We start from the raw sequence: 16,370 nt of genomic DNA on the forward strand, positions 1-16,370 counted from the left end.
ATTTCTTGGCAATGCACCCTAAAAAGAATCTAACATAAAACAATTTTCTATTGTATAAGGAAAATTTTGTATCAACAATTCTCAAAGTAATAAAAACTACTGGAAAAAATTAGTAATCACATCAGTATTTAAATATTACAATTTTAAAACTCTTAAATATCTAAATTTCTTAGTTCCAGAACATTCATTATAGTTTAAGAATGCTAAAATTGGTAAAACATTTTAAAAAATATATAAATGTTTTACTTTTATGAATTATTTGTTTAAAGTTTGTTTGTGATGATGGAAGGATTGTGAAGGAAACAGGATTTTTCCGGACATTTGCCATTGTCCAGTGATTTAAAAAAATCAGTCACACTACCTTTCGAGATCTGAAATAGACATAATTACAAACTAGGTTTAAAATAAACAAATCATACCACAGTGTTGTGACACGCTTAAGTTAGGAATCACAACTACCATATTATGTGTCAACTTCACTAACTACAGAATACAGATCACAATAGGTCCTGCATCCGTCGACCAACCACCTACTACTAACCAGAGGCTAATAGCAAGTGGCGATTGTCACGGTAGTAACAAGACAGCAGAAAAAAAGGAAAGGGACAGGAGTAGGCTCCGTTTATGAATTCACCATTGTAATGAATTTTCTTTTAGTTTTAATTTTCAGTCTTTAAATGTTTTGTAACTTTTGTGGCTTTACATTTCAATATGTTGAGATGAGTTAATAATTATTATTGCTTAGCATATGAAAATCATTAAAAGGTTTAACAAAGAAGTCCCTCGAGCCCTAATGTTCGGGCTACAAAACCATATTTTTTCTGGAAAAATGAACTTGGGTCACCAACTGATAACCTCTCAGATAAAGGGAACTAGGACTTACATTGTCTTCTGTGGCAGGGTAATTTAAAATCTTGAGTAACAGAGTTCTAATGTAGAGCTAACACATTCACAATCCAATTCAAAGGAATATGGACACATTAGATGGATTAGGAATGCAGATAAAATACTTAAGAGTGTGGAAAAGAGACAAGAAGATTAATCTGAATGCATTTGAAAATTACCTGATGATTGGAAGAATGTAGAAGGGGGGGAGGTACAGGGACAGTTGGAGGTATGGATAGATGAGATGACACAAGTTTTGTGATGAGACTTGAGTATATAGTACTATCATGAACAAATGATATAGTACATAGACGAATGATGTTTTGCAGCCAGCATAGGATCAAGAAAATCAGTGTCCGAACTGTGGAAGACGACAGACTTTGAATCAGAGAGCGCAGGATCAAAATCCGTCTTTGACAATACTTTTTATCAGTACTGCCAACCTTGTATTGTAGCGGCTCTTCCCCTTGTTCTGTTTTTGTAAGTCCTCCAAAAGGCTAGCCGCCAATGAAGATGGACAGAATAAGGCTAAAATAATGAGGGGGCAGAGATATACCCTGTGTTAGAAATTTGATGATTTGGAAAGGTAATAGAATTTCAGGCATTTTCCATTGTTACATGGTACAAAAATAGAAAATCATATTTCGAGGATTGGAATCTACCCTCTTAATCAGGTGTCCGAAACCTGAAGGCATAAGGTTAAGTATGCTCAAAAAATAAAAATGTCTTGTAAAATGGGATGAAGAACTCATCAAAGCCATGTAAAATAACCGAAAAAGTTTTATGTAAAAAACTGAAGCATACATGAGTCACTACACAGAACAAGTGCGCTGAATACCATATCCATAAATTAACACTTCCCTAAGCCATCAGTAGCATTTTCGGTGAGTTCACCACCACATATTTACTAGATTTTGCAAGTTTTTATGCTTGCTTATTCTTCTTATGCTTCAAAGATTTTGATACCTGATGAAGAAAATAGAGATACATTGTTGAGATGTAAAAATTGGTTTATAGGACAGCCTCGAATTGTCTGTATTGCTGTGTGGAAAAGAAACGGTACAAAGAGAGAGGACTAAATTATGAGATGAGGTTACTGAGGAAGAGCAGAGGAAAAAGGTTGATGAAGTCACTTGAAGATGAAACTTAGTAGAACCAACATTAGAAAATATTCAAACAGAACAGCTTGAGGTATTTTTGGGTGTGTAAACAAAAAACGCAGTGTTGCCACAACAAGAATGGAAGGAGGATAAAAATTGACAGAGCATAAAGAAATTTGGTTGAAGGGGGTATTTATAAGAAAAGAGGTGAGAGACGAAGGACCACCAGCTGTTTGCATCATGGGTGTGGGCTGGTTCAAAAAGGGGTACTAAAAGAGGAAAATATTGGAGATAAGAAAGAGTTGATAAGGACACTTTCCCTCAAAAAGACTTGGTGATTTTGGAATCTTCTTAGGATGGTGGTGGATTAGTAACTTGTGACCTTGATTAGGAACACAAAGTTTGATAGAATGTGGTTATTAATAAGAAAAGATGACAGGGAAAAACAAACCAGAAAAAAAAGAGATTCCCCTGTATTTTTGCTTCTTCATTCTGCTTAACTTGTCCATTCCTTCTTCAGCAATTAAGCCTTCTGTTTCATAGTTAACTTTTATTTGAACTACCACCATTTACAGGCAAAGCTTTTTGCCACCATACAGTGTTGCTACAAGCACACCTTGTGCAACTAACTAAACAAAATTAACATTATAATATAAGCTATTGTTTGATATGGAAAAAACTGACTTTAAATCTGTATAAACTCCTACTACATAAAAGATATTTAAATATGCAAAATTGTTTTTTTTTTGAGTATATATTTTTTACAAATACATACTTGAATAATTTGGACAGATTTGGATTCTACTCTAAGGTTTATTTTAAATATTGTTATTATAGTATCAGTTATGTAACGATAGTTGAACTTGGCTTTTTAAAGGGTAATGATCATTTGATTGAAAGAGTCTTTCAACAACACTTGGGTGGTGATGAAATAAACATTCATTATTATTCAAATCTGTTTTAAATTAAATATAAGTTTTTAATACAGGCCTGGTTCTAAGTACAACATTTAACTACTGTATTTAAAACAAATAGGATAGCTATTATACATATTTTTTAAGGCTTTCAGGGTTGTTGTATCCCTCTCAACCCCTCTTAGTTACACCACTGATTTTAAGAATTTCTCAGCTAGATTACCTTGTCCTCAGTAAACATCAGATATATCGTGATATAAGTGAGATTGAGAACAACGCCAATAGAGTGAGTGATGATCATCGGCCAAATAGTCATTATGATTCCTTGTTGTACCAACAGAACACTCCTGAAAAATATTTAGTTTATAGTTCACATTTTAAACTTCAGGTTAGTATCCACAAAAAAGCATGGAAAATATCTATAAATTATTGTTTCCTTACTTTTAGGATTACAATCCACATTTTGTGATGATCCGAAACAGAACAGAAGGATTTAATGGGCATTATGTCCAATCACCTGGTCTAAGATTCAGATTATAAGAAACTTGAGTTGAGTTGACTCTTGTTTTTAATTAATCTTCAAATTTTGGAGTTTGAACCTAAAAACAAGGAATGGGCTATAAAACAAACAGAACTTTATCATTGTTATTTATGACATTAGAAGTTTTCAATAACTTATGCTCATTGTACGATTGTGCTGAAATCTATTGCAAAGTGAAAAAAATAAAAATTGTACAAGCCAATATACAAACTATTTATACAGGATTAAAAGTGAAACTGAAAGGTACAAAATGATTTTCCTTGTGCTGTTCATGAAAATTACAATGTTTAATTCAAGTTTCTCATAATATATACGAGATATTTAATCAAAACATCTTTGAAAGCATAATACTTGAAACCACACGATTTTTAATGTTTGTATGTATGTAATTCCCGGTTGAAAAGTTTGGTTTTTTACTTGATATGTGATTTTGTGGTATATAATACTGCTTAAACCACCCAAATTATTTTCCTCAACGTAAAAAATAAATTATTTACTGTTAAAACATAATGTGAGGGAAAATAATTTAAACAAAGCACACCTCTTCATACTTCAAAAATATTTTCGTTAAAAAACTGTACTATAACCAGTGGCATAACAAGAACTTGGCTATTGGGAAGGGGAGGTATTGAGTGTCGATTGTGAATGTAATTTAAACACATGAACACCGTAGATGGAATAAAATCTTAAGTTATAAATAAATTATTTAGGCGTAAATTCAAATTAAAACATTTACCTGCTATATTTCAAACAATTTTGATTGCTGTTATATGAATATTAAAAAACAATGTTTAGAGCTCTTTAGGGGCTCTTTCTATCCCTCTCATACCCCCATAGTTATGCCACTGAGTGTAATAGTCCAAGAACTGAGAGCCAATTCCCCCCCCCCCCCACCCCCCCCCCCCCCCACCCCCCCCCCCCCCCACCCCCCCCCCCCCCCACCCCCCCCCCCCCCCACCCCCCCCCCCCCCCACCCCCATAAATTGCACTCACTTGAAAATTAGAAACCTCTAGAGTCGTATTGCCATTTTTGAATCATTGTAACCTCTTTTCTGCCACCTTAGTATGTCTGCAATTTCTCCCAACTCCAATGATCACTCATGCCTTGAACACACATGGCCAGGTGAATGGTTTTCTTCTCTCTTTTATGGAAAATGTATCCTGTTCCCTTCCACTACAATAAAGAGCGAATGGAAGGAATAACTTTATATTCCATAGCAATTACTATCCTGTTTCAATAATATTAACTAACTAAACAACACTGACCATAACGTTTACCTGCAGACATCCAACATGGTCAAACAAAATCAAGCCCTTGCTTGGGAAGGGCTGGGAAGATCCTTCCCCAGAAGATTTGAAAGGTTTGAAGTGGTTCACTGTTTCCGCGCGCACTACCTGAAGTGAAAACTTCCCTCTAACTAGTTGATCAAGGTATTGAAACTTCAAAGGTAGAGACTACCTTAGTACCCATGGAAAGGTTAGAAGCCAGAAAGAGGGTTGCTAAGAGGAGGCTGTCTATACATTCTTCCTTAAAACAAATATCAGCTTTCAAGAGATCAATAAGAACTAGTATGATCTCTGTTAAGGGCTCTCTGCAGTCTGGATTTTTTGGAGTCAATTCTATCCTACTGCAGAAGTCTTTCCATATTCTATGTTTAGACTCACAGAGTTATTTATTGTAATCAGTCAGAGCAGCTTTATATTCTGCCCACTAACACAGCCTCTTGGCTTTGTTAAGAAGCGTTCTGGCTCTCAATCTCAAAGCCTCAAAATTACCATTCCACAAAGGCACATTTTGCTTGGTCATTTGATGATCTGGAGGGTGGCTTCTATCATAAGCTTTGAGGACAGCACAGAGCTGCCAAGGCTGATGTTCCAATCTTGCATGTAGGACTTCATGGAACAGCGTAGGTGTTCACTATCACGCTTAGCCCTGTTGTTTTAATATCAAACAATATACGATTGTGATCAGAGAAAGATCACTAAGCCCCCCGTCTGTCCTTTGGTTATCCTCTCTCCCTCTTCTGGCAGGGAGCCAAAGAGATCCTGGTGGTGATGGAAGATGGGATGAACAGGAATAGAAAAAGGTCACAGGTTGTGAAGACTGTGCTGGAGCACAATCTTCACAATGTGTTGATACTGGTAGATTGGTCGGTATCAAAGTACCAACTACTATCAGATAGGACTGTGTGAAAATAGATGACACCATCCATCCTCTAGTTAGGTAGTTGAATAATGGGGGATGATATGTTCACATCACCAAATCTCTTCTTCGGGCCTTAGAGGCCTTGTATTTCAACACCGTCAGCCTGAGACAGTAAACATACATGGACATGGTTGTTGTTGACAAAGTAAAACCACCCTTCTGGTTAGTCAACAATTTTGATTATGTATCAAATCACTATTGTAACATCACTTCTAGGTCAAACCCACATTTATAATAGGCCCTGTTACTCTCCAGTCCATATTGTTGCGAACATGTTAAAACATTGTAGTCTAGACAAATATTGTTTTGGGTTAGTTTAGTTTATTTGCTATTTTAAGGATTTTTACAAAAATTCATAAACTATGAAGTTTTATTTAATCCCATCATAAGAGCAGAATAAAAAAATGAAATATAACTGTTAATGAAAATGTATTAAAAAAATTATTTGTAAAAACGTAACTTTAAAATGTCTTTCTGTACATTTGAAACTATTTACTTACATGCATTTATTTACTTGCATGTTTGTAAGATACAATGATAATAATTAAACTGTTAAAACAAAACTCCAATTCCGCAGAGACCTAAGGCACTTTTGGACGACCCGCCCTAGGCAATATCACTACCCAAACATCACTGACCCAACAATTGCCCATCCCACCTGACTATGCTTCTTATTGAACTCCTTTTTCTAAGCAAATGTTCATAATTAGTCTTCCTCAGCTGCCCTACGACACAAAAGCTCCTCTGTGAGCTAGGAACATTATCTGTCCTGCAGCCATTTGGATTATTGGTTGAATCCCTGTCAACCAGCTTGGATAAATTTAAAAAGAAATAAATAATGTTTGCTTAAAAATACGGTACAGTCAACAATCCCATCAAAACTAAAATCGTTACAAGCTCAAAACAGTTTATTTTTCAACTTCATAGCTCACAATAATTGGACATATAAATTTAAATGATAAAAGACAACAGAAGGTTCAAAAATCCCAACATAATACTGGATGCGAATTATATGGGATTAAATATGATGATCCGACCTATTCCCTTCATATTTAATGTTAAATTTCATCAGGATAAGAATAAAAAACACTCATAATTCTTAAAAAAATAATGTATTTTATAATTTTTTTAAAACAATATGATGAAAGATACAAACTATTGGTAGTAAGCAATCTAGAAAAACAAGTATGACAGGACATCGTGTTGTGATATTTTTTTAATTGAAATTTTAATATTTTTGGATCAGGCTAACTTATATTGTATCTAAACTAAAGTGAATAAGTAAAATATTAATTTTGAAATGTTTGTATACAGAACTACAGGTTATTTTATTGTAAAAGATAAATAAACTGCCCTAAAACCTTAAATGGCATACTGTACTAGTAGGTACTGTAGGTAATGAAATAGTTAAAAACAAAACAGTCAAGGACATCATCCAAAACCCCTGTTTTCTTAATATTTAAACATTTTCTATTAATATACTTGTATTGTTGAATAATTGAGGAGTGAATTAATTTTTCTTAAAACTTGAGTATATTTATTTTTCTTGAATTTTTAAAGGAGTGTATTTATGGTCAAAAATACAATTTCTTAGGCAAAAAAAAATAATACTTGAATGTGTTCAGTAATTTTATATTTCTGTACCATTACATCTATGGTTTTAATGCTACCACACAAAATCTTAGGCTATTCTAATCTTAGGTAAAGCAAATTTTGTAAATATTCACAAATTAACAAAAAACATCCGTGATGTTATTTAAACCCTTAAATTACTTGCACAAAAGGAAAATTATGTGCAGAATTGCTAGACAAATAATTGACATTTTACACTACTAAAAAAAATACAAAAGGTTAAATATTAATATTAACTTGGTGGACATTTTTAATTTCCTTGTCATGAACTAATTTTACATCGCAAACCTTCAGGGGTGTAATGGATGATTTTGGAATCTTTAATCTACTAAACATTACAACACATAATTAATACAAAAATTCTATTTATTAAAAATGTATGGATTATTTAAGTTATTCCTTAAAAACAAATATATAATGTAAATTTCTCGCATATTGTTTTTCAATCCGATAAAAGGTAAAACTGTATAAGCATTTTATAATAACTTCCACCATAAGCAACACAAAGCAACCTAATAATTCAATATGTAATACTCAATCCTAATTATTATTACATTGAAATCTGAAACACTCGATTCATTCCAAAGATATGCTGGTTGAAACAGTTGTACATTTTATTAACTTCAGACAATTCTTAGTAGCCAAGCTACTGTTGTTGTTGGCCAGTTTAAAAACAACAGCATAATGTTTAACATTCCAGAAGTGATAACCTAATAGAAATATTTATTAATAACAAACTACCTTAAAAGTGTCACCAAGTTTAGTAGGATAGACAGATAACAGTGAGAAAATTTACTAGGTTCCTTTAAACCACCAAAATAAAATACGTAGATAATGAATAAAAAAAGGTACAAAATATATAAAACTATATACATATAAAATACAGGGATTAAAATTATTGAGCTTCTATCGGTATACGATCAACAGATCAGATATGTACAAAATACATGATGATTTCTATAGCATAATTATATATATATTATTCTACAACCACGGTTAGAGACCAATGAGTTTATTGTTAATAAAACCACCAGCTTACCCAGATGTTTAATATTGTTATAAAATATGTATTTACAATAATTAATTATTTGTAGTTTTTCTTGTACTCAATTAAAATTTAATAACTGTGAACCACTTTCGTACATAAACTTCAACCATTAATTTTAAATTGTCAGGAAAAAATAATTTACCACATGACTTTTAATGACTGGACATTCCGTAAAAAAAAAAACACTTCATTCACCTCAAAAGAACAATTTTTAGGTGCAACAATTTTTGTTTTTAGACAACCATCAAACAGATTTTTAATTTTCATGGAGCTAAAGCTTTGTGAATTTACCAACTACACCACCAGAGCTGACCAAAACTCAGATTGGAAAAATAGATCAATATTAGTTTTATCAATTATTTTAGATGGGTAAGCACTGGCTTTTCTAATATATAATGTGTTTATATACTTTCTCACCAAATTATTTGAAATTTAATGATGGTTTATGTTGGTCTGAATCCTTAATTAAGTTTCAAACTTGACCAACATTCAATGCCTATATGAATCTAAATCAGAGTTCTGTTGCAATGGTGACTGTAAAATCTTCTACCACTAAATAACTAATATGTCTATAGTACAGATGTAATGTTCTATTGTATTTTTTTTTCTTTTTTTTTTGTACACTATGTCATATTATAAATTTTTCATATTCTCAAGTTTGATCAATGAAACTCTTATTGCTTTTCAAAAGTTACTTTATAATTACATCCATGTATTAAGTATTGTTTTAAAATTAAAAATAATATAACATCTTATTGAAAACAAATTTAAAATAACTAAAATATCCAAAACTTAGAAAATAATGTTTTGTAGAACTGAGAACTTTTTAAACTATTAGTGAATGATAGAAACTACACACTAATTTAAATCCATTAACCCTAGAAGTGGCAGACATAGCATATGCAGCACATTAAGCCGCTGCGGAAGTGACATCAATATGACGCATTTAAATACTTTCACATTAAATAACTTTGGAAGAAGTTAATAGTATTCAATTGCTGTAAAATTCATATTGTTGCAAAAAAGAAGAATCATATTTCCCAAATGTCGGATGTTTTTAAAGTTTTCCTGCACTCTGGTGGTGAGAATATAATGAATGCAAACTCAATACATAATCGCAAAGTTTGTTTATTTGTGTTCAGGGGAAATGATTGTATAATACTATTGAATTATTGTTTGAATTAAATCCATTTATAAGAACACAAAAAGAAACGATGGAGTTAGGAGTTTGTGTTAGACATACATAGTACAAAAGTAAAAGTTCTAAATTCGTTATTTTAATTGCAAAAAATATTACATTTTAAAATTATTGGTCTCAATAATTAAAACTGGACTCTGGACATTACGATAGGGCAATAATCTATCATTTTAACAAAAAAAAAAGAATTTTCAATTTTTTTCAAATTTGTATGAGATAACATAGTTCTAGAATTAGTATATATACAATAATAAATTCTTTCCTCTTTTATATTTCTCACAGTATATTTACACTAACAATAATGACAGCTAAATACATTACTGAATAAGCCAATAAACAATGATTAATTATTTATTTAATTCCCAGAAACTAAAGGATTCATACATACTTCAAAATATTGCTATACTCAGCCTTGTGATTTATACAAAACACTGATTCAATTATTTTATAAATTTATTTTTTTTAATTTTATGAGTAAATAATTTAAATGTTTTAAGCAGAAAACAAAATTTGTACTATATATTTATATTTAACTTTTACACTGCATTTAAGGCTGGTGTAAATTATATAGTGAAGTTTAGATTTTAATATTTTTAAACTAAATATTGCAAACACAGAATATCATAATTTGCTTATTTAAATGTTTTAACTCCTTAATTTTTATGAAAAATATAGGACCACAAATAATTGTTAATAAATTGTTTTGCAAAATGTAAATTGAGGATTAAAACTAAATATTAATTGTTCTTTATCTGTATTTTTAGACCTGCATATACCAATAATTGTAAGTAAAAGGCAAGATAATGTCATGTGCAAAAATACTTCACAGAAAATATAACAATCAGTAAAAATAGATATGTAATTAAAGTTAAGTAATAAACAATTATTCAGCAATTAACAAATTAATAAAAAATTCTGAGTACCATGATTATAAAAAATATCACGGCAAGTAAAACAAAAAACAATAAACTTTATTATTTACATACACCTATCAATATTAATGTTTTGCCTGAATATATATAAAAATATCACATTTCATTCTAGTTTATAAGAAATCTACAATCTAAACGTGGTTTCTAAAAGATGTGTACAAAATATTACAAGGTATTTATATTTTAATACCAAATTATCATAATAGTATATTCAGTCAAATTTACAAACAAATTATAAACCATTAATTTGAACTGGGTGTAAAAATACTTTGGCCTATGCTCTTTGGATACTTTTAAAAATAAACCCCAAATCTTTTGGAAACATGGTAATCGTTGTATTGTACTGGATTGCTCAGCACTGATAAACTTATCCGAATAATTTAAAATTCAATTATTGTCACACATATTATAATATTCTACATATATATTTTTAAAAAGTCCACTCGTGTATTTCTAACAGCATTTTACTTAAGTTTGTAAACCATCGGTGGTAAACACTAAATACATGTTTGTAATAGAACATTTTTTATTCTTAAACATATTTCATTGAATTATTGTATATATAAAATAGTTTCTTATTCAAAAGTATATTACAATAATTTGGTGGTACTATAAAGGAAGCGCTCATGCATTACCAGTCCATTACAATTTAGAATTCTCTTTTTTCAGAACTACTTACACGTAATCACAAAGAACCTAAATCTATTGAAGATTTTTGTTCTATGAAACAAAATTTTACATACTACAATAAACTATAACATTATTCTAATCGTGTTATAGAAAATTCAAAGTGGGCTTCTAAGTTAACATTTCAGACTTAAACTTTTTAACTTCTACATTAGCGGGCAGTTCGGAAAGTAACCCAAGGTTCTGTGAGCATTTTGAGTTAACTCAGTGGAAATATATTTTTTGTTGCTTTGTAAAAAGAGTAATTAGTTCAAAATCACTTCACTCAAAATTAATTCTGTTGGGAATATTTGTGTTGTTTTCAGTATTCAATATTTGCTAGCAAAAATTTTATGAATAATAATTTCATAAATCGTGAAACTAAATCTCATTTATCGTACATATGCAACCACTATCCTTCAATAACCATTTAAAAATCTCCTTTGGGAAGAAAGCTCCTATTTAAATAGCTGCCATCTTAAAATGTTAGCTTATACTGATAAATTAGTAATTTTTAGAGTTTTGTAAGTATATATAATCAAAGTGATACACAGACTTTATATGAACAGACAGTGGAACTTTCCTAGAGGCTTAATTGGATGTGCAATTAATACTACACCTCTTTGTACAAAAATTAGCCCTTGTTCTTTCTACAAACTGTCACAAAACTCATTTGTTACTCTCCAAATTGTCCTTGTATTTATTAATCCAATACATAAACCTTAAACTAAAAACATATCTATATACATACAATATTTCATCCTAAAACATAAAATTATCAACTTTACATAAAATTTATTTCTTACAAAAACTCTATAATGTATAACATTCAACAATCAATTCTTTTAGGGCATATTGTTTTCAATTTTATAAGATATAGTTCTAAAGAAAGGGGGAATTTTCATGTTTTATATTTTCTGAATAAAATATTACGTTCTCAGAAAGTTAAAGTTTTATAAAATACTTATATAACTTATAATAAAATATACAGTTGTATTTGTTAATGTGCCTATTTGCTTCTTAACTTTTAAAATGACACCAAACAATACAAATATTTCTACTGTATTTACTAAAATGTTTTGGAATAATAACCTGATATATTTATGAAACCTACATGTACTGTTAGATTTATACTACATAATATGCTGTACCCTGCAGTAATGATCAATGTATGAATTTGTCTCTTCAATGGTAAAAAATGTAATTTTCAATAACAATTTGTAACATTTTACAAAATTTAATATTTACTACTGGATGTTCATCAGACATTTAGACAAGTACCTCACACAAATATACAAATTTTAAAAGTTGTAGCTGTTTTACAATATGTCTAAAAATATGCTTGATGACAAAAAAGGAGAACCTAAAAAAAGTACAAACAAAATACATGTTTAAAATGTACTGAAATAACGGTTTGAATTGCTACGTTACTGTCACTTTTAAGTGACATTTTTCTACTTGTGGGCAAACCATGAATGATCACATAAAAACTGCACTAAAAAGTCTCTAAAACTATACAAAATACTTTCATATACATAACAATGAATATAAGAAAATTAAAACACTCCTTTATCACATTAAGTTGTACCAAGTTTCAAAAACCACTCGCGGTGACCTAAAAAGACGGCATTTAATTGTTCAGGTGAAGACTTAACAAACAATTATTATTCCACACAGTTAACTTGTTTTATTTACTTAACAACTTTAATTTCTTACGCTGAAAAATCTATACTAGTAAGAATAAATGGCATACACACCTGTGGTATACAGTATACAAGTATACCTAAGAAGATAGTTCACAGCTAATGGATGGGATTTGGTTCAACATGTAATGAGTGTGAAATGAAAAAGCCCTCTTTGGTTGTGTCCATGTGAAATGCAGAATATATAAAGTATACAAATCCACGTTATAGCATAACCTTGTCACAGATTCCCAACATGATTACATCAGAGGGCGGTCTACAAGCTCAGTTATCATTGATCTAATAGAGACAATTGCTGACAACCTAGAAGCTAGAGAATTAACAACTGGTGTACCCTTTGACTGTTTAGGCCATAACCTTAGAGAAGTTCGATGCATTAGATGTAACAAACTTCGCAAAAAAAATGGTTTAAGAGCTATTTGGAAGGTTCTCAGTCACTTGGTGGAACTGAAATGTGTAGAGAATCGGGTATGAAAATCAATACAATCTAATCTTTCTCAGTACTTTGTGGAGTACCCCTAAGTTCTGTCTTGGGACCCGTCCTACTCATTCTTTTCACTAATGATATGCCTCAGTATTTACAGGACACTTGCAAAACGTTGATGTTTCCTGATGATACCACTTTGCTGCTTAGTGAAGTTTGCATCACACTATAAACATGATATTCTGCTACTGTTACGGAAAGGACCTGGTGGTAAATCCTTCAAAGATCACACAAATAACATTTAGAAGGTGAGCAGAACAAATACCCTGCCTTATCGATATTGACTTTGTAAATGAAACCAATTTTTTGGGTATCACGCTTGACTCCAACCTCTCATGGCCTCCTTCAGTAAGAAGCTTAACACCAGCCTCTACGCATTAAGGTGCATAAAGACTACCTGCTACTCAAACACTACACTAGTGGGATATTGCAGTTTTTTAATTCCATGTAAGATATGGATGGCCTGGCTGTCTGGGGTGTTACATCAATGTCAAATCTACAAAGAATCCTTGTACTGCCAAAAGAAGTGGTCAGAACCATAGCAGGGCTCCAGAATACGGACAGTTGTAGAAAATCGTTTAAAACCCTCAAGATCCTAACTGTTGTTGGACTTTACATCCACGAAAAGATCATGTAGGCCTATGTCTATGGGAAGAACTTATCAAGGAGCGCATGTACATCAGCACAACACCAGGAATGCATCATGTATACCCTTCCGATTCACCACCTTACCACATTTGAAAAGAAGCTGACATACATGAAACTGATGACAGAACTTCATAAATGTCTGGTGAAACGACCATTCTATTCAGTACAAGAGTTTCTTCAGCAAATGTTTTAAGGTAACTTTGAACTTGTTTTAATTTAAAAAACTTTTTTACTACTTAAGTGAATTATCTTCTGTTGGTTTCACAAGCCCCTTTTAACAATACTTGGGTGAACATGATTTTATAGCTGTATGAACATTTTATGTAATCAAGACTCAAACTACTAACTAACAACTCACTACAACTATGCAAGTCTCAAGGCTTAGATTGTAACTATTTATGTAAAATGTCTAACAATTATTACTGTTCTTAATGAATATATAAAATAAAGAAGTTTATCTATTTGGTATACAGAAGTATATAAGTTTTGTCACTAATTTCAATCACAACTCAAGATCATCTTAAATAATTGAAAATTGAGTTTTTCATCCAAGACCTCACTAGGTAAAGTATACATTTTCCATGTAAGTCAGAAGGGAATAAAGTCTTGTTTACCAACCCCAACAATCACTCACCTATTCATTCATTAGTGATTAACAAAGTAAGCTAATCACATTTTTTTTAAATCAGTCTAGATAACTAGAAGACAATCTTAAAGAATTTTAAACAAAAAATTAGGCTAGAGACAAAGGGCTACCCTGCTTCCTGTGTGAACTTGGACTTGAGGTGTATTTTAGTTTTACCCTCTAACGGATCTGAGCTTCTTCCCAAACGTTATTCTTACGCATCTGCTTGTTAATATAGATATTTTATAAATACAATTGGTAAATTTTCATTGCAAACCAAATACAAAAACACTGAAAATTCATTTACCTTGGGGAAAATGCGATGCGAACCATGAGGACTAACAAGATTGAAGAAATATTTACTACATGATGACTGTTGTATGTTTCCATATCAAAGATGATGAGCCATTTTCCATGCATAAGAAATCTTATTTTTAATATTGAACACGTACTAAGTGTGAGAAATTGAGTTTTAATATCCAATCAGTATTTACCATATAATCACAGACCAAAAATACTGACTCAATGATACATATATTCTCTGTCAGTATTACTAAATTTATTAATTCCAGTTAGACAACACTACATATAAATGAAACCATCTCCATTAATTGAGGAAAAGTTGTCTCACTATATTTGGCCCACAATGCTTGAGATGTTATTGCCTTTTTAGTTTTTTGACTATGACAATGAATTTGTGACGTATCTGATACACTTCTGCATAATGTGGATTTTATAGTTTTTGTATAAATCGTAATTTATAATTTCACTTTCATCTTTTTTTACAAAAACAACTTGTAACAAATAGTTTCATGCCAATTATGTTACACTGTGTGGATTTGTTGTATACAAAAGAAAATTAAACGATTTACTTACATAATCAGCAATAAAATTCACTCAATAGAAATATATGAAATTTCGTTTTACTCATTTACAAAATTCGTTCAAGAAAAGACCCGTGGTATGGGAACTTCCTGTCGTAATTCGTTTGTCAGACAGACGTTCGCACTAGACTGGAGCCTCTGGTCGGGGCATCTTTAGCCTGGGAGTGGGCAACAACCACGGACAGACACTGCACCCATTCTTCTGCGTTTTTACCTCCCTTCGGCTTCAAGATCAGAGAGTGGTCACCGGTGAAGATCTCAAATGCTTTCGGGATATTTCGTGCTCCTCTACTGACCTTCACACTTCGTATCTGGTGCACGTCGATCGGAGTCACCTCTTTGTCATCCTTCTGTAAGCATTCAAGTTTTAAGTACTTTTTCTAGTCTGATAGTGTTCTGAAACTCATTTTCACATCACATACATCAAATAAATCTGCTTTCCTGTTTTGCTGATCACTTCAGCTCATGTATTTTTAACACTCATTTAAGTTACTAAAAAAAGGACTAAAATTTATCCGTTTGATATAAAAAATACTCTCTTTAAAAACGTTTAAAGTATTTAAGTTTTAACAAAACATGCAGATCTTTTAAAATAAAATCAAATGAACACACTTAAAAGCTGAAAATATGGCAGCACAAATTTTAAAGCACTAAATATGTACACTTAACTGAGACATACTACACATTTAAAATCATAGATTGCAATTTAAGAATAAGTTTTGCAGAGCATAGAGGTCCAGAAGAGGAAAAAAACTAAAACGTATACAAAACTTTCAAAGAAAATAATTGTAATATATCAAATAAAAAATAAGTACCAACACCACCCTAGTAACAAAGGCATTTTTAAATTACAAATTAGCATTCTAGTGAGTAACAGAAGGATTTGAATGAGGGTCACAATATA

General features: G+C 31.3%; 1 protein-coding gene across 1 annotated transcript in view; it reads right to left on the bottom strand.

The window, feature by feature from the left end:
* Positions 1-6,741: 6,741 nt before the first annotated feature.
* The window catches only part of LOC124366083 (protein melted), a 58,924-nt gene continuing 49,295 nt past the window's right edge, over positions 6,742-16,370 (bottom strand). The window contains exon 18 of the mRNA XM_046822314.1: positions 6,742-15,816. Within this exon, the coding sequence (XP_046678270.1) occupies positions 15,574-15,816 (243 nt within the window). The 3' untranslated portion in view covers positions 6,742-15,573. The remainder of the gene's footprint in view (positions 15,817-16,370) is intronic.

This window comes from Homalodisca vitripennis, chromosome 7 (assembly GCF_021130785.1).
Source record: "Homalodisca vitripennis isolate AUS2020 chromosome 7, UT_GWSS_2.1, whole genome shotgun sequence".
In the NCBI taxonomy this organism is placed as follows: Eukaryota; Metazoa; Arthropoda; class Insecta; order Hemiptera; family Cicadellidae; genus Homalodisca; species Homalodisca vitripennis.